A 24905-nucleotide genomic window follows, 5' to 3' on the forward strand; every position below is an offset into this window, starting at 1 on the left:
TACGCATGGAGTCGACAGAGCGTCCGACCGGCTGGAGTGGCGTACGTGACTGGACTACTGGACTGGAGCGCGGAGCAACGGAGCAACATATGGCGGCAGCGGCGCAGGCGCGGCGAGTGGCGCCGACTAGCGCCGAGTACCGCCGAGTCTGCCTGCCAGCAGTCACGTACGCCACTCCAGCGCCGGTCGGACGTTCTGTCGACTCCGTGCGTGCTCGCGTATTCATTTGTGCGCAGGTACGGTGTTGAGTGGTTTTGAGAATGCCGTCGCGCTAACAGACGAGCCGTCCTTTTCACGTATTTTTTCAAATGTAACGGTCGCGCCAAGTGAAATTCTCGCGCGCGGTTTACGTTTTACTCGTGTGTGATACATTATCGGTAATATCGGGAGTGCCGAATAAAGTATCGGGCGATCGTTATTAATGTTCGAGAATAGCAGGATGATGTCAGCAGAAAATGGCATCCATGGAGCGACTCGATATTCCGGAAAAGGAATGTAGCAGGAGCAGCAGCATCAGCAGCAGGAGCAGCGACAGCAATCGGTGAGCGAATTTTTATCAAATCAATTTGAATTTGTATTACGTATATGTGGTATTACACATTTATAGAACACGATTATGCACATTTGCATAAAACAGATTTAAAATATGAATGCATATAATTGTAAAATTTATGGGTATAGCATGAAACAGAATCAAATAAACGTGGACATAGCATAGAAGAGACCCAAAAAGTCATGCACATTACCTACGGGATTCATAGATATTTGATTACATAGTTTAATGTGCACATTATGTGCACATAGAGGCGCTGATGGATAAAAACACCTTTTTCGCGATGACCGCTCTCAGGTAGGAGCATGTCGGAGCATGGCGACATGCGCGCGCATTCGTAATGGCGGCTGCGAGTCGTGGAGTCGTGGGTCCGTTGTGCGTGCACAGTCGACAGCGGTCCCTCGGCCGATTCTCCAGGTTCACGTCGCTCCGCCGATCCGCGTCCGGGTAGGCACGGCGCTCGCAAGCGCGACACGGCAAGGGTCGGAGCTCGGGTTTCGTCGGCAGCGTACGGTAACCAACCAGCAAGACGAAGCTCAAAATGCCACTGGTGAGTCCACCGTTCGTGCGCATTCTCTCTCTCTCTTTTTCGGGCTCCATCTCTTTCGCTCGTTTACTCGTTCTCGAAAGCGTTTCTCTCCTTCTCTGGCTGTCATCTCCTCGAATTGCGAAAGGCGTTTTGTGTGCTCGGCCACCCCTCTCGCGATCTGTCCCTCAAAAATCAGCCCCCTACTGAAGCTGTCTCGAACGAGGAGTAATTGTGGCTGTGAACACAGCGAAGATGCGACTGCCTGTCCTGGCTGTTTCCGAGGTGAGAGCTCCTGGGTGCGGTTTTATGGTTATCTCCAGCTGCAAGGAGCATTCGAAACGAAAGGGTACGAAAAGTTTCGCGGGACAGATCGCGGAGTGGAACTTCGTCGTTCCAGTTTCGTTTTTTTTTTTGTGCGCGATTTTGTGCGTGACAGAGTTCAGAGAGTTTGTCGAGAAATTAAACTTAAAGGCATCAATAATGAAAAGTATGTCAATCTACTGTAGGTTGACGATAATGCCAAGTACAATTGCTTTAGATATCAACGATAATTTTGTGATGTTTCGATGTTTTATTGGGTTGATGTTAACTAGCGTGAGAAATTTATCGAGTGTACGTTCAAATGTTCGCGAATAGAAGCGAACGAAATCGCAGTAGAATTTCTCTTAAATATTTAAAAATGATTATGTTATGTTACATTTTATTTTATAGAGCTCGAGCTCGAAGAAAACATTATGCGTACTGCCTGAAGAGATTATTTACGAGAGAAAAGTACGTTATTGTACAAGAATTTTGATATTAATGTTACCATCGTTATATTCTGTGTAATAAATATTTGTTAACAAAAACTTTTTGTATTGCCATATCCAGGAAAGATTAAATTAGATTACATACTGGTATTACAAAGAATACAAACTTAATGTAATAAAAATAGCAATGTTGTATTATTTTAGGGCAATCATACTGCCCTCACACCGCTGGAAGATATGTCCGCGGGACGAGGGCAGGCGGGTGGAGGGCCTCCTCAGAACTGTCAGAAGGTTTTTATACAGCGTGACTACAGCGAAGGTACTATAGTCAAGTTCCAAACACGGTTTCCCTCGGAACTGGAAAGTAGAGTGAGTATCATGATTAAAAGTTTGCAATAATCTATTACAAGGCTTTAGAAAAATCAGATTGGAAAGTATTTATGGTAAAATAATATTTTTTTGATTTACAGTTGGACAGACAATTGTTTGAGTACACTATCAATCAATTGAACAACTACTTTGCTGAGGCGGAGCATGCCACCTGTTCTACGTACTGCGAGAGCTGCCTATACTGTCTCACAGGTTATTTAATAAGCATATGTACCGAGACGCACTATGAGAAGTGTCTGCGTAAGGTCGCCCAGTTTGTCAGCGAGCAAAACGATCGGGTATACAAGCCGCGCGGCCTCCTGCTGACAGACCCAACGACGCGCGGGCTCAGGCTAATAGAGATCTCGGTACTTGACAGACCTGCATCGTGACTGCACATTAGCCGATCCAGGGAGTTCTTCATGTGACCCTCCACGCAGCAGCACTCTGGACATTACCTCGCCAGAATTACGGACATGCACGCGCTCGTGAGTGCTTGTCGGCACAATTATGGGGCATATCGGTTGGTTTGAATCGCATTTTCGCAAGGTGCAGAAGTTCTACGAGGCTCGAAGGCAAATTTTGTCCGTCAACGATATCTCGTGGCCGTCGCAAATTGCTCAGGTGCACCTTGCACGATCTAATCTTGCCGAACACGCGTACGAAGAAGAACCGAGGTTCTCTTGTCGTCGGGTCGATTTTTGATAATGCACGTATGCAAGCTTCTGTAAGGTCAACCTAATTGCGACAAGAGAGTCTCGTTCCTTCGCATTCGTGATGTCTCGATCCTAAAGTGGCGGTTGCATGTTCTCGAGCGAGGGTGTGCATTGGAGCGCGTGGATGCGTGATAACGAAGCCGTGGGCACTTCTATAAGTTCAATTTTCTATATGCGTACACGTAACATATAACATACGAAAGTATATGAAGTGTATGTGGCGAATCAGGATGTGGTTATGAAAGCATGACACTTCGCGTGTTCGTGCACGTTGCTGAACGATGCAAGTTTAGTTTGACCGCGAGCCACCACGTTGATTGATTTGTCATGTATACGACGGGGTCTATAGATATTTTTTTACTGTTCATTTATGACTTTATCGTATCACCTGCATTTAATTAATGAGACGTGAATGAGATGCGTGTCTGCGTGAATTACTTAGCGAGGAAATGGCATTCGATCGATTAGCGTCTGTAGCGCATGTTTTATTCAGATTTCGCCGAGGTACGAGAAGGGAATTCTCGTTCTTGACGATGATGGAAAACGATTTTTCATCTTCCGAGATGTATCTTCCATTGCATTTGTGTAATAACGCGCAAAAGCGTAAAATCTTTTCGCATACGTATGTACTAATTGGACAGGATGATATTCAGTTTGTCGCACGTGTGGACGCTTCTCGACAGCGATAGAAGACGGTAGATTCGATTGGAAATTACTGACATAAACACTCATTGCGCCGTGAAAGAAACCCGTGGATTGGCTAAAAAGAAAAAAAGAAAAGCAAAATTGTGTAAAAAAAACGGTGATATATAAAAAGTAAGTTACGTTTACAAATTGATTGGCATTGTGATCAAGGCGAAGCGGCCGTTTGCGATGCGGCGCGAAATCTCGTACGCTTTAGTCCGCTCTCTCAGTTGAAACCGGACGCACTTTTCCATATTCCGTTCCCGTTAATTAGTTGTAAATAATAATGATCTCAAACGATACAACGACGCAACACCATGTCTATCATTACTTTTCTTCGCGCTTTGGGAGCCTAAAGTAATTATAACGCGCAAGACCAAACGCCAGAAAGACGGTCTCTTACAACCGCTTCGATCGGGACGAACGTCGAATCAATTTACTATCGATTAGCTCGATTTTCAACATAACGTGAGTCTCGCGCTGAGACCGAGGCTCGATAACGGCGTCGAAGATCTCGCGTGTCTTGTATTCACAACGTCGGAATTCGGGCTTTTCGAGGTTTCTCTTTCTTTGAAAGTCTCGATTTACACGCGCTTTGTCGACGCTTTGCATCGAGCACAACGGCTAACGATCTCTCTTTCTCTTACGTTCTTGATCACAATGCCTGCGGAGCCTGACCGACGTTGTAATGCGATGTTGTTTGCTGAAAGGATCTTGCCAAATAAGCGTGTCACTGCCTCGACATACGATTTCCTAATAAGCGCGTAATACGAGCGCTCGGAGGGGATCTACGGATCGGAGATCCTGTCGAAGGGAGACGACGAAGGGAAATCTCCGAGATTGAGCGAAAAAAAGAGATAGCGAAAAAAATATGGTGAAAGGAGAACCGTGAACAAACGGGAAGCCGCAGGAAGGAAGTCTCCTGGGGGAATTACGGGGGAGTTTCTCGTCAACCAATTCTTTCGGACGTCGCAATATCACGGTATCGCATAGGGCTCTGGACTGCATGTGCGATCGCGCATGTTTGCATATAATGTATATATACCTGATTATAATCGTCGACACACACACAAACACACACGAAATATAAGGAGACGGAAGGAGGCGAAATGAAAAAGAGGGAATCATTTGTTATACTTAATTTAATTTAGTAGGACCAATATTGGATTGATGATCCGTAACTGTAAAGGACACCATCGTACGAGTGTAATTTCTCATTGTTTTAATAATAAAAACGGCGTAAATATAACGTCCCGCGTTGGTGATCCGCCCTCGATTTCCTATCTGGATAACGCTTCCCTCTCCTTTCCTCGTTTTATTTCGAGTGCCCGAATTTTTTTTTAATACTACAGGTAAAAAAAGCAAAAATGATTATAGTATTTTATAACTTAATAAATTATGTAACACGATATATATTATATAACTTATTTAGTTATAAAATTATATATTATATAACTTACGAATTATATAAGTTATAAATTGAAATTTATTTTAATCGATCAAAGTGCGTTTAATAATTTTTTCTTTTTTTTTTTTAATTGAAGCAATAATAAATCGAATAAGAGGGAGTGTTTAATTAAGCTATTGAAAGAATTGTTTTCGTAGAAATTTTAACGCAAAATCTGTCGCCGTACGCTGGCGCCCTCAGCAAATGAGACGGTTGGAGCGAAAAACACAATGAGCCATCTCGAAAATTTCAAGACTCGCGATACATATCGCTCCTCGATTGAATTCGCGATCCGAAACAATTTTACTTTTATATTGAATGGAGGCAACGTTTGGCTCAATTGCACTTCGTAAACAAATGTTTTCTATTTATAAATATACGCAAAATATAAATGGGAGATAAAGAACGGACAGATCTGACTACTGTGAAGATATCCGCGTCGACCGTTTCGAGAATCGCAACGACACATGCGTCGACAGCGTTTGAATCGCGCGCAGTTAACCGCGAGACGCGCCATGTTGAAGTCAAAGTGTTCGAATCATCCCGTCAGTCGCGTCTCACGGTGCTCGTCCGAAACCGAATCTCGTGCGCTAATTATCGGGATGTACATCTCGCACAGGTATCCGTCGCAGATGCACGATCGGGATTTCGATCTCGTTGCTAGATTCAATCAATCGATGTCCTCCGCGACACTTTTTCACGAGCGAGAACGCAATCGATGTACGATCATCGTCTCATGTGCGTACACAATTAGCCTGATTAATTTACGCGATAATTTGACATTCCAGCCGTACTCAGTGTCGTCGTATTCAGATTATCCTGCGTTTTGTTACGATTTAAACATTGAATCTTGCGCACAAAAAATCATCGCAAATTTCGAAAATTTTTTATCAACACGTTAAGCGCCATTCTTATCGTTAACATTGTGATTTCAGCATTGGAATCTGCTTCTGCTGTTTCCTGGAGAATCCATCGCAGTTTCGGCTTCAACTCATTTGCTCGCCGAGGATGCAGTTGCAGCGACGAAGGTGCAACTGCTGTGTGATCGTTACCAGGTATGTGCGTGTATTACATCCTGGTTTTAAGTTTGAACGGGAAGTATACTTTAAAAATTAAATATGATTTTTAATTACAGCCGTACTCAGTATCGTCGTATTCAGATTATCCTGTGTTTTCTTACGATTTAAACATTGAATCTTGTGCACGAAAAATCATCGCAAATTTCGAAGATTTTTCGTTAACACGTTAAGCGCCATTATTATCATTAACATTGTGATTTCAGCATTGGGATCTGCTTCCGCTGCTTCCTGGAGAATCCATCGCAGTTTCGGCTTCAACTCACTTGCTCGCCGAGGATGCAGTTGCCGCGACGATGAAGGTGCAACAGCTGCGTGATCGTCACCAGGTATGTGCGTGTACATCTTGATTTTAAGTTTGAACGGGAAGTATACTTTAAAAATTAAATATGATTTTTAAATCAAATATTGTGTCGTAAATGGCAAAACATGATCCAACATTTCCTTCTTATTGTGAAGTTATCTAATGTAACCGGCTATATTGGTGATTTCCATCACTTGAGAAAGTTAACTTTATAATTTTCAACCTGAGAATAGTCATTCCATTCTTTGCGTAAATGATCACACAGTTAAAACTCATTGTATATATCATATATTATTGATTGTTCTATAATTTATTAATTTCTAAGGACATTATGTATTTTTATTAATTACATTATGTAACTTTATTATGTATTTTGATTTAATTAATATTTTTTGAAAATAGTAAAAAGAAAAAATATTAAACGAAAACACACATTAAGCAATTTATTATGATAGTATTTCTATATAAAAAAAACACTTTTATATTGCGAATTTTTATTGGGATTGTATATTCAAAGGTTTATAAAGAATAGTTATTAGAAAAAAAGTATATTATAAAATATCTATTTTATAACAATTAATAGAGATTAAGTCGCTATCATATAAAGTTATTTTATATTGTGTATTGTAGAATTATTAAAAATGGTTTAGTTTTATTATATACATGTTTATTATATTATATTACACAAATATAAAAATTATATGAAGAGAGTATCTTTCAATATTTTTGAAAATAAAAATAAATATTTAGAGGTACATAGAAAAAAACATATTAACTTTTTGTATTGTATGAACATAAAGAAATGATTTATAATACTTTTTAATTCAAATATATTATTACAAATTTATAATATAACCTATTAATATACTTGATTGATTTTATAAACGTAGGGTATTGTTTTCTATACTCCAGCTAGCTTTAACAGATTGGTATTATATATAAATCATAATAACTTGTTTTCTATTATACAAATTAGGTTTCGAAATTTTTCAATGAAAAATAGATGACTATTCCCAGGTTGAGTTATTTCGTCGATGTTGTTTAGACACAGAGGCCTGAATTTTTTAGAGATCTATAAATTACAGTCAGAAAAAATTAACGTTTTCAATGAGTTTAATTTTTTTATTAGGTTCTTTAGATTGTAGAGTACTAATTTTTATAATAATTTTGAAAATTATTATTATTATAATTAAATATTTGAATCTAATTTATTTTAATTATTGAATCATGTGTAATTATAATTAAAAAGGTAATTTAAAAGATAATTTAAATTGTGAAGGATTAAAATAGTGTATAACAACTTTCGAATAATACTTTGGCTAAGATATATCTAAATAAGAGGCGTTCTCTATCACGTTCTCAGGTATTTCAAATAATTCGGCATGTCCTCGCGGCTGTTTGAGCACATCCAGATTTTATTTAATCATGTGCAACAATTTCTGATAGGCATATTGATTCGCAGCTATATCAAAAGACTAGAAACCAGTCTCACTCTCGTGTTGCTCAACTCTCAGACTCACACTCGGAGAAACATAATGCGCTTGGGAAGTTTGTGGAAAATAATAAGAGCACTTTGATTTAACCAATTTTAAAATTCTTTGCAGCGTCCGTTAATCATTCGTGAAAAAAGAGAAGTGTTAAATTACCGCTGTCTGATTTCGGCTCACTGATCAGAAACGGAATACGTGTGTAATGATGGAATAACGGAAATGCAAACGGTTTTTTTTGTTGTCACGAGTAACGTAATTTATGCGTAACTTGCCGATCTCCCGAAGGGTCAATAGTTCGACAAAACTTGAAACTGCGAAAATAATCGATGGACTCGCGATCATGCTTGCATCACGTACATGCGTGCACGATTGAATCCTATCATTGCCTCCATTTACGAGACATTGATACGACATGAAAGTACCGCTTACTGTCTTTATGTACACATAAAGATTTTACTTAAATATGCAGATCGAGAGAAGGGTAAATATTCTTGGACTTATTCGCGATCATATTAGCGACTCCCCAGCTTTAAGTCTGTTTTAAATTCTTTGAAAGAAAAATCTTTTTTTCTTTATAGGCATATATAACTTTTTATTTATTTACATACGAAATTGGAAATGCGCTCTGTTTCGAAAATTTCCATTTACAAAATTTAAAGCCGCTGAATTTTTTTTATTTACACAATTCAAAACGCTTTAAATTTATACGAGATTCTTTTTAGCTCAAAAAATTTAAAATTTTTAATTTGTTATAATATTTAAAATATTTTTATATATATCTAGTTAAAATTCTTTATTTGTAGAACCCATGAAATATTTTAAATTTGTTTATTTATTTCACTAAAAAACTTCAAGAGTAATTAAAACGAGAAAATTGATTTGAGAGCAATTTTACCTTAACAATGTCGATTGCGCATCTCTCTCTTTATTATCGCGGAGATCGCTCTGAAAGATCTGATAAAATAGTTAAAACTACGCCCGTTTCTAAACTGCCATATCCTGGAGCAGCGTGTCCGCGAGTCCGATTCGCAAGTTCTTCGATCTGTAAGCTTCACCGTCACCGATCCCTTCGTACGCCGAACTGTATACCCTAGAATATCATCGAGATGTGATACAAAAAGATTGTCAAAATTGAATTTATCATCATTATCATCATCATCCGACGACGCCCGACACATTCACACATATAGCACGCTTTCTCGCGTTCTACGGAATTGCGGATTATGAGCAATGTCGTTGTGAGGTGCAACGACCGACCGTCAAGTTCTCTAGCTACCTAGCCATCGACTAAGCACACGTGTTTTATGTTTAATACCGTTGACTATGTATTATCGCCTTAAAACCTACGGGCAACAGTCTTCTCGGGACCCGAAGCGCAATGTATGTCTCGTGAGATCACGTCGGGTATTCCCCTTCATCCCCTTCTTCATTTCCTCTTCCCTTTCTCGGGCTACGTATAGTTATCGTCTTCGCCCTACGAAGATTCGCCGTTCGTTTCGTTATTAATTACTTCGGTACTTTTGATTCGTCGTTTTTCTACGTCTGGCAATGGAGTGGAAAATGCGCTGGAATCAATACAGTATCTTCTTTGAGCGTATTTTCCTTTTTCCGGAAACGTTTTCCGGAAGTAATGTAAATGTATGCGTTTATTTAGTTCTAATTAATTTTCTCATTCATACTAAAGTTTTTACACGTTAGTGACGTCGAACTTTGAATACTTTGATTCGGATTTGTGCCTGATTCGGTTAAATAATATCAACAGGTAATATCAAGATTCTTGATTCTCTTAATTTTACTAAAATTATGAAATGAGCAATGATAAAATAGAAATGGATCTTTCGATAATTAAACCAGTTTTTTTTGTTGAAATATGCATTATCACATTTCGATATATTTTATTCTTTTGAGAGTTAATCTTGGACTTAATTGCAATTTTTTTCGATATTGTCAGTTTTTTTGTCAGAATTAAACTCGTTTTCTTCGCACGGAATATCTGGTTTTTACAAATTACTAAATTTATCGTCATTTCTTCTCATTGTTTATTCTTCTTGTGTTTTTTTTTATTTCGATCGATCTGATTAAATGTGATCATTTTTTTTTTTAAAGATCATATCTAGTGATCATTTCTTCAAATATCAATATTTTTCTCTTCTAATTGTAAGAGTTTCTCCCAAAGGATTCATTTCCCGTGAGTATTACACTACAATCCAAAGCAGCTTCAAAAAAGCCTCGTTGAAACAACTCATTCGGTATCATTCCTACCCTTCGAGAGTAGTCTGACTTAATTATTGGAGCAAACAATGTTACTTCCCTAAGAGCGACTTCTAGGTTTACCCTAAAGCTCTTTTTCAATGACAGCTTGCCCACGGATCTTGTCAAGCTTCAGCTTCCAAGCAATCTCAACGTTAAAGATTCCATCTTCCGCGACCTGGAAGCTGCGATTTAAATTTCCAAGTATCGCCACACGTTGGCCATCATTCGGGAATGCTCTCGAGCGTCGACGAAGTTAGCCGTCAAATGAGCAGGCACAGCTTATTCCGATTCTTTCTCTCCGGGAGCAACGACTTCGGCTTGCCGGCGTCTTCCGAGCTGCTCCTGGCGTAGAGAGACCTGCTGATGCGATGCCGGACGTCCTTGCTTAACGTACGTCCACCCTTTCTCAACGACGCGAACCTGCTGAGCGACGATCTGTCCGGCATTTGTTCCTTTCTGTCGGCGTGAGCACAGTTTAAGGTTGTGACCGTGAACTCGATATCTTTAGGCTCGTAAGAAATGAATTCCTCCACTGGTTCTTCGATCGTGTCGCGATCAATCCACGTCAGTCCCATCTCGACCTTTTCCGCTAAATCCTGCCAATGCTTTCGATTTTCCGTGGTACCCTCGTAGAGCGGCAGTATCCACGGGAACGTTTCCGATAAGACCTTGTAGAGGGGCAGGCAGATCACGTCGATGAAGCCGACCTGCATCTGCGGTAATTCATCTCGCCTCTCGCGATCCATCATCGCTACCGGCTGCTGGTTCAGCTGGAGGCGCTCGAGATCGCCTTGGTCGAAGAATTCGTCGGCCACTAGCTTCGCTACGCGATGCTGCACGTCCCAGGGCTTTGCTATCGCGCTCACGTCGCACGCAGTCATCATCATGCCGCATAGTACTGCGAAAAAGAAACGGACAAGATTAATTAATTAATCGTGATATTTGCATAATTATCGAGTAAAAATTATCAGGGGGAATTACATTCTTTCTTCTCTTCGCTCTGCCAATCGAACTCGCCCTCGTCGATCACTTCCATGAAGCGATTCCTCTTTTTAAAGTACATCGCCAGATCGGTCGAGAGAATGGCGCTCTCCACGACTTTCATCACACGTCTGTAGTCCTCCATCAATAAATTCTGAAAGATGTTATTGCTGTCGGAATTCAGAATCATGACGCACTGATCGAAATGATGATGTTCCATCGTGCTGGTCGAGTAAAGGATCGCCAGTGGAGATTCGGTTTTCATTTGAAACGCATTGTTAGTGCCACGATGGTCCAGATCGTGACAGAGACAGGCCACCAAGAGCCCGAGGATCTCCAGATCGGTCATGAATTGCTCCATCTTGCCGGTCTTCAACATTGCGAACATTGTTTGCGCGACGTTCAGCGCGTGCCGCCAATTGTGGTACTTTACTGGCCTGTCGGGAATAATTTACGATTCCAATTGCGTTAAAAATTGCACGTTATCTAGTGATATTTTATTATAGAAGCTTCGCTTTGAACAAAATAACGATTAAATGAAATGAGATTGAAATATCTACCTATAATTCTTCTTCACACTGAGGATCCACCTACACAGGACGTCGTACGGTATGTGGAACTTCTGTATAAGATCGCACTGCTTGAACATCCTGATGGTGGCGCGGCACGTATCGTCGTCGGTGAGATCGAAGTCGATGAACGTGAAACTGTAGAGGTTGTACGTTTCCGCGGACGGTATGTGATCGGAGACGAGTCGCAGGGCGTCATCGTTGTTGGCGGTCGCGTGATAACTCAAGCACTCGAGGGCTACCTTCTGCTTTGCCATCAGCTTGCACGCCGATTCGTACATCTGAGTGTTGTGAATACCGAGGCCGCAGAAAATAGCGAACGCCTCGAATATCGATACGTCCGAATCGGTGAAGGATGTGCCGTTGTCCTGCGAAGAATATTAATTTATTATTATTAATAATCTGATTAATAAGAATTATATATTAAATCTATCGTTTTTAATCATTTTATTTAGCGATTAGTGAAAAAATATCTCCCATCATAGTAATGTTTGCTAATTTTTTTTTGTTATACGATGAATTTTATGAAGATCATTGCTTGACACCCGGTGATCTGTTCTCAAGCAACGTACAGTTTAAAGAGTCAATAACATAAAAATCGTATAATACAGCACATGCAGCTTATTAACGGATTATTAAGGTTATTAAAGATTAAATGCAAAGTATATTTAAATGTAAATACAAAGTATCAATAACAGATTAAGAACAGATTATTCATGATTATATTGTAGATTATTACGGATTATTGTTTATACTTAAGAAAAGTTAAGAACGAAAATTTTATTCAAATTCACCTTGTTGATCAATTGAGCAACTCCAATGACGATTCTCTGTCCGTTGACGATCGGCATGCATAGGATACTTCTGATGGGTTTGTTTCCGCTCTCTATTACGCCTTTCTTCAGCCACGTGGCGACGTCGCCAATGTTGAGAATTTGGCCGCTCACGGCGACGTATCTCGCGATCTGTCCCAAGGAGCTTGACAGATTGTTGTTACTCGGCCGATAAATCCGGGCTTCTTCCGTTTCGTTCTCCATCTCGAATACCATTGTAAATTTGCTACCTTCGGTCAAGGCCTGAAAAAAAACTTTTTTGAACGATCGAAAAGATTGAATATGCGTTGATCAATAACGGAGTTAAGTGAAGAAACGACGAAGGAATGTATGTTCTCTTCGTCGGAAGGGCTGAAAAAGTGCATTATCTTATTTATTTGTGTATAGATCGATTTATGAAATCGGGATCACTCACATGCTGTTGCATAATGTCCTCCATATCGATGTTATTGCTCTGAGCCGCCAGGAAAGAGAAAAAGATGATCAGACTTACAAATTCGAGTAACACGTGGCGGTGCCACTCACCTCTCTTCTCGATAACGGCTTTCTGCTCTCTTGCACCGATCTCCCGGGCCGCTCGACGATTTTCTCGAGATGTCCCTAAAGCGAGATTTTGCATTTCTTATTGCGCTTTTAAATACCACGCGGGGCGTTTAATTAAATGAACATTGAAATATTAGGAAAAAGTTGCTGAAACCAGCAACTTTCTTATATCCAGTTAATTAAACAGTAATTTGTTTTAAAAATTGCTCTATATTTTCTACAACTTTACTATATGAATCGTTACGATACTCGTCGCAGATGACATCGGTTGTGCAAAAATTAAATTTCACGCGTTGAGAAGGCACACTTACTGCCTCGCCGCAGTCCAGATCCAGCAGGTATACGGCGCACCTCTCGCACTTGAGCAGTTCCTTCGCCTCGGTCATGATCTTCGTGACAAGACACTCGAGATTGTTCTGCTCCTCGAATATGTTCCGCGCCAGATTGAGGAGTATTTGATTGCGTCGGTATTCCTGCACCGACAGCTCAAACAACTGCGCGTTCTGTATGCCGATGCCGCAGAATGTGAGGTATCTGCGATAATCGATGCCGTAAAATTAGACGCACGATCGTATTAATAAACGTATCGATCGCGCGCGGCGCCGATTATAATTGCGTGTATGTACACGACAATTATACACAGTCTTGTAACTGGCCTTGCACCATTATGCAATCAGTTAATGTAACTGTATACTCTGACGTCAGTCTAAACGTTCGATTACGTACGCGCGATTACGCAAAGCTATGAATTTTCGAAACGCATCTTCATCGCCCACCTTTGAAACACCTCGACGTCCCTGTCCGTAAATTCGTTGCTGCCGTTCGTCTTATTGATGATCTGGGCGACCCCGATAACGTCGCCTTCATAATTGCAGATCGGCATCGATAGAATCAACGTTGTTTTGTATCCGGTACGCATGTCAATGGCGCAATTGAACCTCGGATCCTGATGAGCGTGAATAGAAATGTCTATTTTAATCTTGTCAACAAAGATACAATACTCGTCATCGATTAATTAGCTGTTAGACAATTACTCAGGGAGTTAATTATCTTTTTTTTTTCTTTATCAAGCTACGGCATTGTAATAATTACAATACCAATGGGATTGAACGAAAGGTTCAGTGAATCGATTTGACATCCTAAGAAACTGAAAGCTGAAACCTTGTAAGCGTCTTTGATGTTGATAATCTCCTTGGTTTGCGCCACGTAACCAGCGATACCGACTCCGAACGGTATTTTGATCTCCTCGTTCTTAGCCCGTTGGAGGGCTTCCTCGAGCTCGGTTTCCTGAGTGACGTCGAACAGCTTCGCCACCAGATACCGATCCTCCAAGGGTCCCTTCGCCAGGAACAGGCTGCCGCGATCGGCATGAGTGAGTAGGCCGACGTTCACTAGGATCTTATGGCATAGGACGTTGATGTCGAGTTCGTTCGCCACGTCCCTTATCAACTCCATGAATAGATCGCTTTCGTCCAGTCTACCAAGTTCCTCGCGACGATCCATCAGCGTGCTATAAGTTCTAGAAGATTTAGTACTTGCACTATCCAAGTACGAAGCGAGTTTTGATTAAGTCCGTAAAGAGATTTTTTAAAGATTTATTCTTTATTTATTAAAAACGTAAAATGCGTTCTACACGATATTTGTTGAATATTATTTAGATTATCGTATTCTTATTTTATTATATTTTATTATCTATCTGAATGTGACATAGAGCAATTTGATTACTCAACATTAAAATGTGAGATAAAGTTTTATTTCATTGCTAATATTGCTTACTTGTTGGGACTCCTGCTGCGCTTCGCGGGTGAACTCGAAGCCAGCCAGCTCTGAAAGAGATCGGATGTGACGCTGTTGCGTTTGCTCTGGTTGAGAAGGCTCTGCTCTTGCTGCTGCACGCTGGGTGCGCTCGGTGCGCTCGGTGTTATCGTTTGCAGCATACACGTGTTCTGTAATCTCTGTCGGAGCTGGAGACTTGCTCTCTCGCGTAGCCACGTTTCAGCCTGAGCAGGATGCGCCTCCAGATATCTTTACCAGGATTTAATGATTACACATGTATTTATTGCAAATTTTCGATGATTACTTTCTATAATAATCAACATAATAATATCTAAATATTCCAACGATATGAGAAGAATAAGAATGATTTGTGTAAACAGTAATATGTTTGAACAGCAACATTTTTAAAACGTTAAAATTTTTTACGGAGAGTTTTGAGAAAGATTTCGGTTCGACAATCCTGCCATTGGGCAACACGAGATTAATACCAATCAATTACCTTCCGACTCTATCCATGGTGAGGTTGTCGTCTTCGTCGTACTCGTGTATAATATCCTGGCAGCTGACCCTCTTGCTTCTGCACAATCTGGCGATCTCGATCTCCTTCACATCAGTCTTTGTGCTTGTACTTAGGAGTACTTTTGATTCTGATCGCGCGGACGTTTTCAACTTTTCGGGACCATCATCAGCGGAACCGACGACTTCCGATTGCTCGAGATTAGACGAGCGCAATAAAGGACAGTTGCCCTTCTCCAGTGTCCTTTCGGACACGGATTTCGTAGAGATCTTCATCGTCTCGAAGTTCTCGAGGTTATTGTTATGATTTGCCTACGAAAGATACCGTGAATTGAAATTATCCATTTGATTTCTAGTTTGCCTCTTATTTCATAAATCTCTGATTTACATTACGTTATTTTAAGAGATTTTAACAAATCGGGAAATATATACCCTAAATTGAATATTTGAAGTAAATTGAATAATGAATAATTTTGTTATATTATATCATGACTTGGATTTTGATGATACACTTTTCAGAAAGAATATTAAAGTTTTGAAATACATATTTTGTCGATTTATACTATTATATTATGTCTTTTTAAATCATTGTATTATAAAATAAAATAAAATTTATTAAAAACCTTTTGAATTATTTTAAAATGTATTAATATTTTTACATTAAGAAATTTATATAATTTTCTACTATAAAGGAGAGTCATGGGAGTAAATAACCCTGATTTAAGCAACTTTGATCTAAAGTATTAAAAGCAATTAATATTGGGGAATTCATATTTTTTATACGTTATTTGTTGATCACAATTTTCTGTCATCAATATCCAGGTTCTATTCATAAAGTGTTGGTTGATTTGTTTAAATTGCAACCATGCGATTATGACGACAAAAGCATTAATGCAAACTGTTTAATTACTTCCGTGTCGACGGCCTCCGACAACTCATCATCCACTTCGTCTTCTGCTTCCATATCACCTTGAGCTTAATGTAACGTGCATCGAGCGCAATAGGAACGTTCAATTATGCGATGAGAGCCGTGCGAATAAGAGGAAGCTTCACATCTCGTCGCCTTTTCGTTTTCCGGTATTTACGCACGTTTCCGCGAGTACCGGAAATACGAATCTGGAAAAATTTGCGATTTTTTCTTGATATGAAATACGTCGCTATGACAATTTTGCCTTCATATTCTACTCTACTCTTGGTAATATCGAAATATTATGTTTTGCCTCTTTTTAAATAATTTATTAGCTCGCAGAAACAATTTATCAAGAGAACACTAATTAAATTAACTTAAATTAAACAAACGATTTTCATTAAGCTGGACGCGCTGATAAAGATACGGCGGAATTATTATTACACAAAGTCGGTTTATTCATAGAAATGCACTTTGATAATTCACATTGATTTTTAATATATAAATATGTATATGCGTAGCAATATGTAAAATTCAACTTTTCATTTTACCGTCTCGATTAATGCGATTCACGTTGACGTAATTCACGACTTCTTAGCTGTCACTCTTGGAATAATCTGACAAAATCTTATGTAACATATGACGGTTATGTTTTTAAGATTTCACGATTTTCTTCGAATATTCGAAATGATATTTACAAATGTCGAGGACGACCGCATGAATTTTATATTTTATCGATGTGAGTCGCGTAACTCGCGTATATGACGGGATCTTTCTTTCCTCAGTCAGTTAGTCCTTGCTCTTGCGCATTTTCGTTCTCTTTTGCTTCTCCCTCCCTCCCCCCGCGAAGGGCCGAAGGCAACGACCCACCGGGGAAATCCACGTCTAATCACTGAATTATGAAATTACGCAATTCAATATTCATGAAGAAGGCCGCTCAGCCGCCGCCGCCGCTGCCGCCGCCGGCGTCTACAATTCTCAACGAGAATAACCGCTTCGCATTAAGTCCCTTGTTAATACGTTTCCTGTCGATGATTATCCTCCCCGCGCGTCTCTTACTCTCACAACTCCGACATTTTATCCGCTAAATTGGAATCGAGACTGCGGATAATTGGAATGTCATGGCGATACGAGTAGATGCGAACTCAATGAGCATTTTTGTTGAATTCTCTATTATAATTCAAGTGGATTATAGCAAATTCTTACCACGTGTATGAGACACCGTTGCATTACATTTAACTTTGATTGCAAATAAATTATTATTATATATAAAAAAATTTGAATGTACTATAAATTAAGTACATTTATTACTTGGTTTTCTGAAAAATAGAAACATACTCTTTTTATCTGTGCTTTACATTACATTTGAACAAAATTTAATACAAATAGATAGCATTTTCTATCATTTGTTTGCGTTAGTAAAGTTTGATTTGTGATAAAAGTCTTTTATAACTCTTATAACTCGAAAGTTATTAAAGCACGATGTTTTCGTGAGAACAAATCTTTATGAAGATAAAAGGGTCCATTTTTTCCCAATTCCTTCGTGTTATAATACGCTCCATCATAATGTTTACTTTTACATTCGGTTTAATCATAATTTGTTAGCACTAAAGTATAATTGGAGCAAGTATTCTAAAGAGTTCTGTTAATTTAACGTACTTTAATTTAGTTTTTTAAAAGCTGCAAATACATTTGTATTTTTTACATTACATATTTACAGAGTTTATTTACAGAAATTTGTGTTCATTATCACATATTAAGATGGAGCATATTAAGCCTAGAACGATATTACTATTAAATGATACACAGTATTGCTATTGTAAGTAAATTTTACATCTGAGAAAATTGATTACTCTTAATGTAACATAAGAGTTTTGCATACACTTTTATTGACAAAATTTATAATGTGGATAATAATCTAACCTTTTCAATGAAATTAGTAATATTTATAAATTTATAAATTTATAATATAGACTTTAATAATCTAATTAGTAAATAAAAAAAGAAAATTATTATTAAGTTAAATCTTGAAATGAGTATGTAGTTTAATGTCTCTTCATAACAATGTAGCGTACAAAGTGTGAAAAAGAATGGAATATTTGAGGGATACGTGAAATTTACATACGATATCGTTAGAGTTAATCAAGTTGAAAGATTTAATCAAATTACCAACTTTTATCAGCGTAGGATGGATGGCAGGAATAAATAGGCAGAATATTTTAAAGTTGTACGTTAAATTTGCGTACATTTAATTTACGTACGATACCGTTCTAGGGTTTATTACTTACACATGGAATTTATACATTAAGAATTCGCGATCAAGGACTTTTATGATGAAGTCATTTCCTGCATGAGTTTGATCGCTTATTTGCTTACAATACCTGAACAAATATGCCAGCATAAACATAGCCTTGCTTACCTGCAATAAACCATTCGCGAGGAATGTCTTGTAAATGCGGCACACCCGCGTGTCCGGCCCGAAATAGCCATCACTCCTGCAAAATGTCATTCGCTATTCCCTGCCGCACGTGAACGCTCGCTTTCACGTAACGTAATCGAGTCCTTCGTCGACGGTTACCACGTCGGGCACACGTCATTTCAAGTGATCTCACACGATGTTCCTCGACGTTTCGTCACCATTTCCCTTCAACGCGAGCGTCATCGAGCGTACGGTTATACACAAAAGTCGCATTTTATTTTTACTCCATCCGCGGTTCCCACTCCGTAAACATGCCCTCCTTCCTTTCGTCGCGTCGATATCCTTTCTTTAATTCAAGCATGTCAAGGATACATTCTACTGCGTTTCGTTTTCGTGCAGCGTGCGTCGAGCATGATGTATACCCGTTCGAAACGTTTAATCGCGATCGACCGTAGGACGGAGGAGCCGATTGCTCGCCGAAAAACGCGACCGTCGCCGCACGATCACGCAGACGCATCTCTCTCTCTCTCTCTCTCTCTTTCTCTCTCCCGCGTAACTTGCGTATTTTTTTTCACGTTCAAGTTCGTCGCCGTTCGATATATCGTCGCTACGGCGGTGTTGCCTGGCCTCAGTATCATCTGCAAGCACCGTACGGCGGGGCATCAGTTGCCTCTCCGTAACAAGATTGACGACCGAGAGGGTGAAGGCTTCGCCTCTCCCGCAGGTTGAACTCAACCGTGCGTTCTTTTTTTTTTCTTTTTTCCAATCCTTCTACCTTATCGCGCTATTTCCCATACTAATCGATCCTTTCTTTCTTTCTTGTGTCGATTTATTTGGGAGCACGCGACATCACGCGCGCGGGCAACTAGGAGCAACGTGGAATAATTTGACGACAGGATCGTCGCGCGCGATCGACGTGGGCTCTAAATGGGAGGATCTCCAGCCGCTTCCGGGAGCGAGATCATCGCCTTCTCTATACACACACACACATACACACACACACACACACACACACACATACACACACACACACACAGCTTCGATCGTCCCCACGTCGTCAGTCTCAAATAGAAAAGTCGTTCCCTTCCCTTTGCGCGCGAGTTATTTATTCGAGGATCGGTCCGATCTGCCCCCGGGGTAGGAGGGCAGGATCAACGTGCAGCCCGTTGACACGCGATCGCGAACTCGAAACCGCATCGACCGGCAGGCCGCGAGCTCCTCTTCCTCGTCCTCATCCTTCCCCCGCCGACAGAACTGTCGCGTGAGAGAGGCAATGCCTGCGTTGGACCCTCGCACCGTCGTCGATCGGCAACCATCTAATAATAAACTGAATATCTCGGTAGGATCTTGAAGTTATTCGGTATGCTGCCCCTCGTCTCGAAAACGCCACCCCTCGAAGGATCACTCCTTCGTCCTGCCAATGTCATATTTCGCGATTAACTCGCCGCTAGCACTCTCCGCAGCTTCCACTCGTCTGGGGATAGTTCTCGATTTCCGTTCCAGTTTCGGAGGGGTTCGTGTCTCGGGGGGGAGTCCGAGCGGAGGATGATGCTCCAAGGGTCCAGGACGATCAGCAGCGCTATCGCGTGTCGCGGATAGCGCGTTTTGCGCCGGGACGCAACGACGTCGACGTCGACAGCGAACGGCTGCGGACCGGTTGAAAGCTCCGAGCTTACTGAAGTCTCCCTCTCGGGGTCAGGCGGCCGCGGGTGTTCGAGGAAAGAGAGAGAGAGGGAGAGAAAGAGAGGAAGAGAGAGAGAGAGAGAGAGAGAGAGAGAGAGAGAGAGAGAGAGAGAGCGCGGCGCGGAGTGGAGCTCTGCTGGCTGGTTACGCGTCCGAGCCTCCCACGGCTTCTCCGCTCCGCGCACGTCGCGTCTCGTACGCGCGCTACCGTACCCGCGACGACCACCGTCTTGGGATACCACTATCTCCACATCGAGCCGTGCGCCCGCTGCTCCAAGTTACGTGCACGACGTCTGTGTGTATTTGCGTATCTCTCTCTCTCTTTCTCTCTTCTTGGTAGTGGCACGTGAGTCGGACCGATGCTTATCGTCCTCGTGCTCGTGGAGTACTATTCGAGTTGGTATCAGTTCGCGCGCGTGCGTGCGTGTGTGTGTGTGTGTGTGTGTGTGTGTGTGTGTGTGTGCGTAGCGAGGCTCACGAACGCTTATCATCTTCGTAAGTGAGGTAGCCGCGCTCGATGTGCGCGTGTGCGCAGGACACACGGATGCTTATCTGCCAGCTGGTGGTGTAGGCAAACTTGTGCGCGTGTGAGTCTTCCTAAGCGCGTGTGTGTCCGCGTGTGTGAATGTCACTGTACGTGTAACATACGTGTGTGCGCACGTGCGGCAGGGATACCGTGGAGAGACGTCTTCTCTCTCGCGCGCGCTCTCGCCATGCTCCGGGAAAGATCGATAGCGGCCGGCGGAGAGAGAGTATCCCGGACGCAGGCAGGCAGGCAGGCAGGCAGGCAGGCAAGCAGGCGGGTAGACGGGCAGGCAGGAAGGCGAGCAAGCAAGCAAGCAAGCAAGCAGACGGGCAGCATCCCCTGCCTGCATCCGTGAGATTTTCGGCTTCGAAATTTAGCGAGCGCCGGCCGGCAATGCGTCGATATCCGATGATGATGAAGCCGTGCGCGCTCGATCGATCGACCCGCGTCGTACCGCGGAAGCTAACGAGCGCGGGACCATTAATCGAACACCTGTGCCTAATGCGTTTCGGGAAATTTAACTATCGACGTGTGCGTCGTTATTAATGTACCGCTGCGGCGTTACGGCGTTGGATTTCAACCCTTAACTGCGCTGGCATCCCACTCATGAAATTTTCATGAAATTTCAGTCGGTGTTATACCGAAAGTTGTTACGCGATGGTATATCTATCGTTAATATCAGCGCGTTAAAATAAATGAGATTGCTCTTTTACACGTGTGTGGCCTTCGAATATTCGATGTAAAAATTGGGACGTCTAATGCGCAGAAAGGAAAAGAGGGACAGACAAAGAAAGAGAGAGAGAGAGAGAGAGACTTTGCAGCAGTGCTTAAGAGTTTAATCGTTCTTCAACGTAATGAGGAACGATGCTGTCATAACTTTTTATATGATCGCATTAGTTTTGAGCGTTATAGAAAATATCGGAGCAAGGAAATGGAATCAATGTATAATTTGTAAGCTCAACTTATAGAAACGGCTTGATATTCAAAAGTAATCTTGCAAATTATGATCTTTTGCCTCAATTTTGGTTTCAATTAATTTCAAGTACTATCGAAGCGGCGTAAGCGGCATTGGTATATTCTTTCGCATAAACAAGATTTATGTCCGCTAATGAGTAATCCCTCTCACTCCTGACGCCATATAATTATTCGGTATTATATGTAAACCCTTATCAATGCTAATTGGCAAGCGTTTCGTGTTAACGCGTATCCACGATTTGTTATGTAACATATACGCACGTGCGTGGCTTTGACGTGCGTCCATCACGTGAAAATCGGATTACGCTGATACCCAATGTATACGGTGTGTCGCACATTTTCCTTCAGATTCATTAAATTCCAATCATTTTCCTCTTTCCAGTTTGGACTGAGATTAGCACAACATTTTAATTTTCGAAGGCATACTTCGATAATCGGACTTTAAATTAACTTTCCGTTAAGTCTAAAAATAAAACACTTAATTTGCCAAAATCAATAAAGTTTCAACCATTAAATATTAATACATTTTGAATGTGTTATATGTAGTTAATTCTACAGTCAAGTTTCTTGTCAAACTTTAGCTGAGGCATTATCGATTTTGCATTTGTCAGAAAATCGTCAACTACGAGAAAGCACGCGTTTTACGCGAATACTCTATACATTCAGATGTTACATAACGCTCTATTTATCAGACTTTTCTTCGCATAATGTTAACACGTGAGTCGAGAATATGTAAATATTCTTTCTTGAAGTTGTCCTGAATATATTTGAAGATTGGTACAGCTGAATTGATACGCGTCTGGTCTCTTGTTATTATTACTGATGTGATTGTGATATTATCTGCTTAGTTAATTAAATTTTATTGTAAATTTGACAAAGATATTATTTTCTCGTTTATTTGAGATTTGAAAATAAATTAATTGATCGAGGATTAGTATTTTATGAGCTTCTGTCTCTGACGTAATCTCGCCGCCGAAATCAATGTGCTTACATACATCTGTTATACGGACGAGAAATCAAAACGCAATTTCTGGATTCCCATTTCTCTGAGATCCTTTTTGGGACAGTCAATTGACAAATTAGCTGTCGCGATTTAAAACGGATGTTCTCGCGGATAACAGAAACGAAACACCGTGGTTATTTAATCAAACTGTCAAGCTTCACGGTTCTGTTTCCTTATTTCTGCTTTTTGCCTCTTGTTATTATCTGCTCTGCAATTTGTTTGCAGTTTGATTTTAACTCCGATTCTAATTTTGGCACGAAATTAATTGAACGGATTAACTGGTGCTCTTCGTCGCGTTGCGGAAATAAGACGCACGCAAGATGTTTCTTTACGAGAAGCTTGCAAGATCTTGTTGTTTACGAAATTATATTTTACATAATTGCAAACGAAGGAGTTACTCGTACTTGTGCGATTTGTGTTTTAATATTGTAATATGAGAGTTTAGATTTCAGAGAAGTTAATACTAGTGAAAACGCCTTTAAAATTCATTGAGCAAGATATAAACAAAGAGCATATATAGAATTCATCATAAAAACATAAAAGTGCGATAGGTTTTTAATATTCTCTTGTAAAATTATTCGTCTTTTCTTTTATTACAACATTTTCGTGAAACGATTCTATCGAACAAACAAGAGGCAACAACGCGCACATCGTTCCCTGTATGTATTCTCTCGACTTTTTCCCCCTGTGGTGGTGAAGTATGGAGGAGGATTTGAGGTCCCGGGATCCGCTTCGATTTGTGCGTATCAGCCAATCGAGCTTTGCGAAGCCGCACACGATAAAATATGTGCGGCATGGCCCGATGTAGGTGGACAGATTGCCAGGGATACCGATATCGCCGCGGACGGGATCTCATCCCGTTGGATTCCGGCCAGGATTATGGTTTTGAAAATAGGATAACGGGGCGGAGGATGTGAAGAAAGAAAAGTAGAACGGGGAGGAGAAGAGAAGAAGGAAAATACGAGGAGAGTCATCAAAGTTTGATGGGTGCTGAATGATTTAGCGATGACGAGACAGAGATAGGGAGCTGCGCAGGAGAGGGCAGGGGGAGGAAAAGAAAAGGCGGACTGGCATTAAATTTCGCTCAGGGTCGACGACGAGGGCTGGCACGTTTTATCGCGGGGTTTACTCCGCGATCTTTCATGCAACGCCGCGCCGCTAATCTCAGCCGCATCGCGGAATACAAAGATGGAGATCGGCGGCCGCAGAATTGGGGCAACGCGCGCGCGAGAGAGAGAGGATGTTTAAAGTTGAAAAGACGCTTTCTTACGCCGACGAAGAAGATAATGAAGATATCGTTTTGTAAAGGTCAAACGCGCGTACTAAGAACGGACATTCCGAGGGAGACGCGCGAAAACCATGATCTTTAATAATACGTGCTATGACGTCCGATCTCAGAAAAGACAGATAAATACGAATTCTATATTTTTATGAGAACGATAAACGGGTAAGTGAACGGAAAATTTATCGCGAAAGGTGGATTATTTTGTGATCGTCTGGCGAGATATGTGCACGATTAAGAAGATTAGAGAAGATCTCGTTTCCTCCGTCATCTCCGTCTCCCGTTTGCCGCGATCGTTATTTTGCTCGATATATATCTCATATATTTACCTTATCACGTTATCTTGTCGTTACTCCTGAGGCTTTACTTCAGCAAACGAGGCCATCAACGTTTCGCCATGCGGGGGCGGTCGAAAATCGCTGGACCATCATCATGCTCTTCCATTAAATGTATGCGCGACGTTGACATTCAGTCGTTGACTTCTCTTTCCCATCGTCGTCGTCGTTGTCGTCGTCGACGTCGTTGACGTCGTTTGCGTTTTATCACGGCTCTTTTTACCTACCTCACTGCTAACGACGCGGTCGAGAGCTATTGTGCGACGAACTTTGCACGACGCGCTTTATTTCGTGTGGGATTAAAGTTTTACGGACCCCCGCATGCATATCGATTTCCTATTTATAGAATATAATTTAACCAGCCTTAATTGTTAGCGAACAGAACTG

The 24905-nt window shown here is 41.1% G+C and overlaps 3 protein-coding genes across 10 annotated transcripts; 2 read left to right on the forward strand and 1 right to left on the reverse strand.

Moving 5' to 3' along the window:
- The first annotated feature begins 874 nt into the window (after window positions 1–874).
- On the forward strand, window positions 875–4849 carry LOC105829538 (golgin subfamily A member 7). Of its 3 annotated transcripts, none has more exons than XM_012668475.3 (4): window positions 875–1103; window positions 1794–1853; window positions 2036–2200; window positions 2302–4849. In XM_012668475.3, exons 1-4 carry the CDS (start codon window positions 1095–1097, stop codon window positions 2590–2592), a joined length of 525 nt encoding a protein of 174 aa, XP_012523929.1. In that variant the 5' UTR covers window positions 875–1094; the 3' UTR covers window positions 2593–4849. The 3 variants fall into 3 exon arrangements, with proteins under 3 accessions (XP_012523929.1, XP_028047930.1, XP_036149955.1); XM_036294062.1 differs by lacking the exon at window positions 875–1103 and adding an exon at window positions 1110–1364; XM_028192129.2 differs by lacking the exon at window positions 1794–1853 and having other exon boundaries at window positions 878–1103.
- Window positions 4850–5067: 218 nt separating this feature from the next.
- Window positions 5068–6320, forward strand: LOC118644550. 2 transcript variants are annotated; one of them, XM_036283276.1, is made up of 2 exons: window positions 5068–5666; window positions 5983–6320. In XM_036283276.1, exons 1-2 carry the CDS (start codon window positions 5439–5441, stop codon window positions 6130–6132), a joined length of 378 nt encoding a protein of 125 aa, XP_036139169.1. In that variant the 5' UTR covers window positions 5068–5438; the 3' UTR covers window positions 6133–6320. The 2 variants fall into 2 exon arrangements, with proteins under 2 accessions (XP_036139169.1, XP_036139202.1); XM_036283309.1 differs by having other exon boundaries at window positions 5528–5785.
- A 1502-nt stretch (window positions 6321–7822) lies between these two features.
- On the reverse strand, window positions 7823–20786 carry LOC105829527 (cGMP-specific 3',5'-cyclic phosphodiesterase). 5 transcript variants are annotated; one of them, XM_036282800.1, is made up of 14 exons: window positions 20611–20786; window positions 18715–19060; window positions 16299–16504; window positions 15372–15700; window positions 14873–15121; window positions 14258–14615; window positions 13873–14042; window positions 13408–13630; window positions 13079–13153; window positions 12969–13016; window positions 12515–12796; window positions 11712–12088; window positions 11152–11588; window positions 7823–11068 (listed from the first exon to the last, which is right to left on the reverse strand). In XM_036282800.1, the coding sequence occupies exons 3-14, from the start codon at window positions 16350–16352 to the stop codon at window positions 10431–10433; spliced, it is 3240 nt and encodes a 1079-aa protein (XP_036138693.1). In that variant the 5' UTR covers window positions 16353–16504; window positions 18715–19060; window positions 20611–20786; the 3' UTR covers window positions 7823–10430. The 5 variants fall into 5 exon arrangements, with proteins under 5 accessions (XP_036138693.1, XP_036138659.1, XP_036138625.1 ...); XM_036282766.1 differs by lacking the exon at window positions 20611–20786 and adding an exon at window positions 19490–20583 and having other exon boundaries at window positions 18715–19352; XM_036282732.1 differs by lacking the exon at window positions 20611–20786 and adding an exon at window positions 19137–20583.
- Window positions 20787–24905: the final 4119 nt, after the last annotated feature.

This window comes from Monomorium pharaonis, chromosome 1 (genome assembly GCF_013373865.1).
Source record: "Monomorium pharaonis isolate MP-MQ-018 chromosome 1, ASM1337386v2, whole genome shotgun sequence".
Lineage (NCBI taxonomy): Eukaryota > Metazoa > Arthropoda > Insecta > Hymenoptera > Formicidae > Monomorium > Monomorium pharaonis.

Coding starts and splice junctions, on each gene's coding strand:
- LOC105829538 (XM_036294062.1), top strand. CDS start 1,335: ATGCGACTGCCTGTCCTGGCTGTTTCCGAG. Junction 1,365..1,793: donor CTGTCCTGGCTGTTTCCGAG/GTGAGAGCTCCT, acceptor TTTATTTTATAG/AGCTCGAGCTCGAAGAAAAC. Junction 2,201..2,301: donor CCTCGGAACTGGAAAGTAGA/GTGAGTATCATG, acceptor TTTGATTTACAG/TTGGACAGACAATTGTTTGA.
- LOC118644550 (XM_036283276.1), top strand. CDS start 5,439: ATGGGAGATAAAGAACGGACAGATCTGACTACTGTGAAGATATCCGCG. Junction 5,667..5,982: donor GGGATGTACATCTCGCACAG/GTATCCGTCGCA, acceptor TTGTGATTTCAG/CATTGGAATCTGCTTCTGCT.
- LOC105829527 (XM_036282800.1), bottom strand. CDS start 16,352: ATGGAAGCAGAAGACGAAGTGGATGATGAGTTGTCGGAGGCCGTCGAC. Junction 15,701..16,298: donor CGGAGGCCGTCGACACGGAA/GTAATTAAACAG, acceptor TATCTTTCGTAG/GCAAATCATAACAATAACCT. Junction 12,089..12,514: donor TTGCTCAATTGATCAACAAG/GTGAATTTGAAT, acceptor TATTCTTCGCAG/GACAACGGCACATCCTTCAC.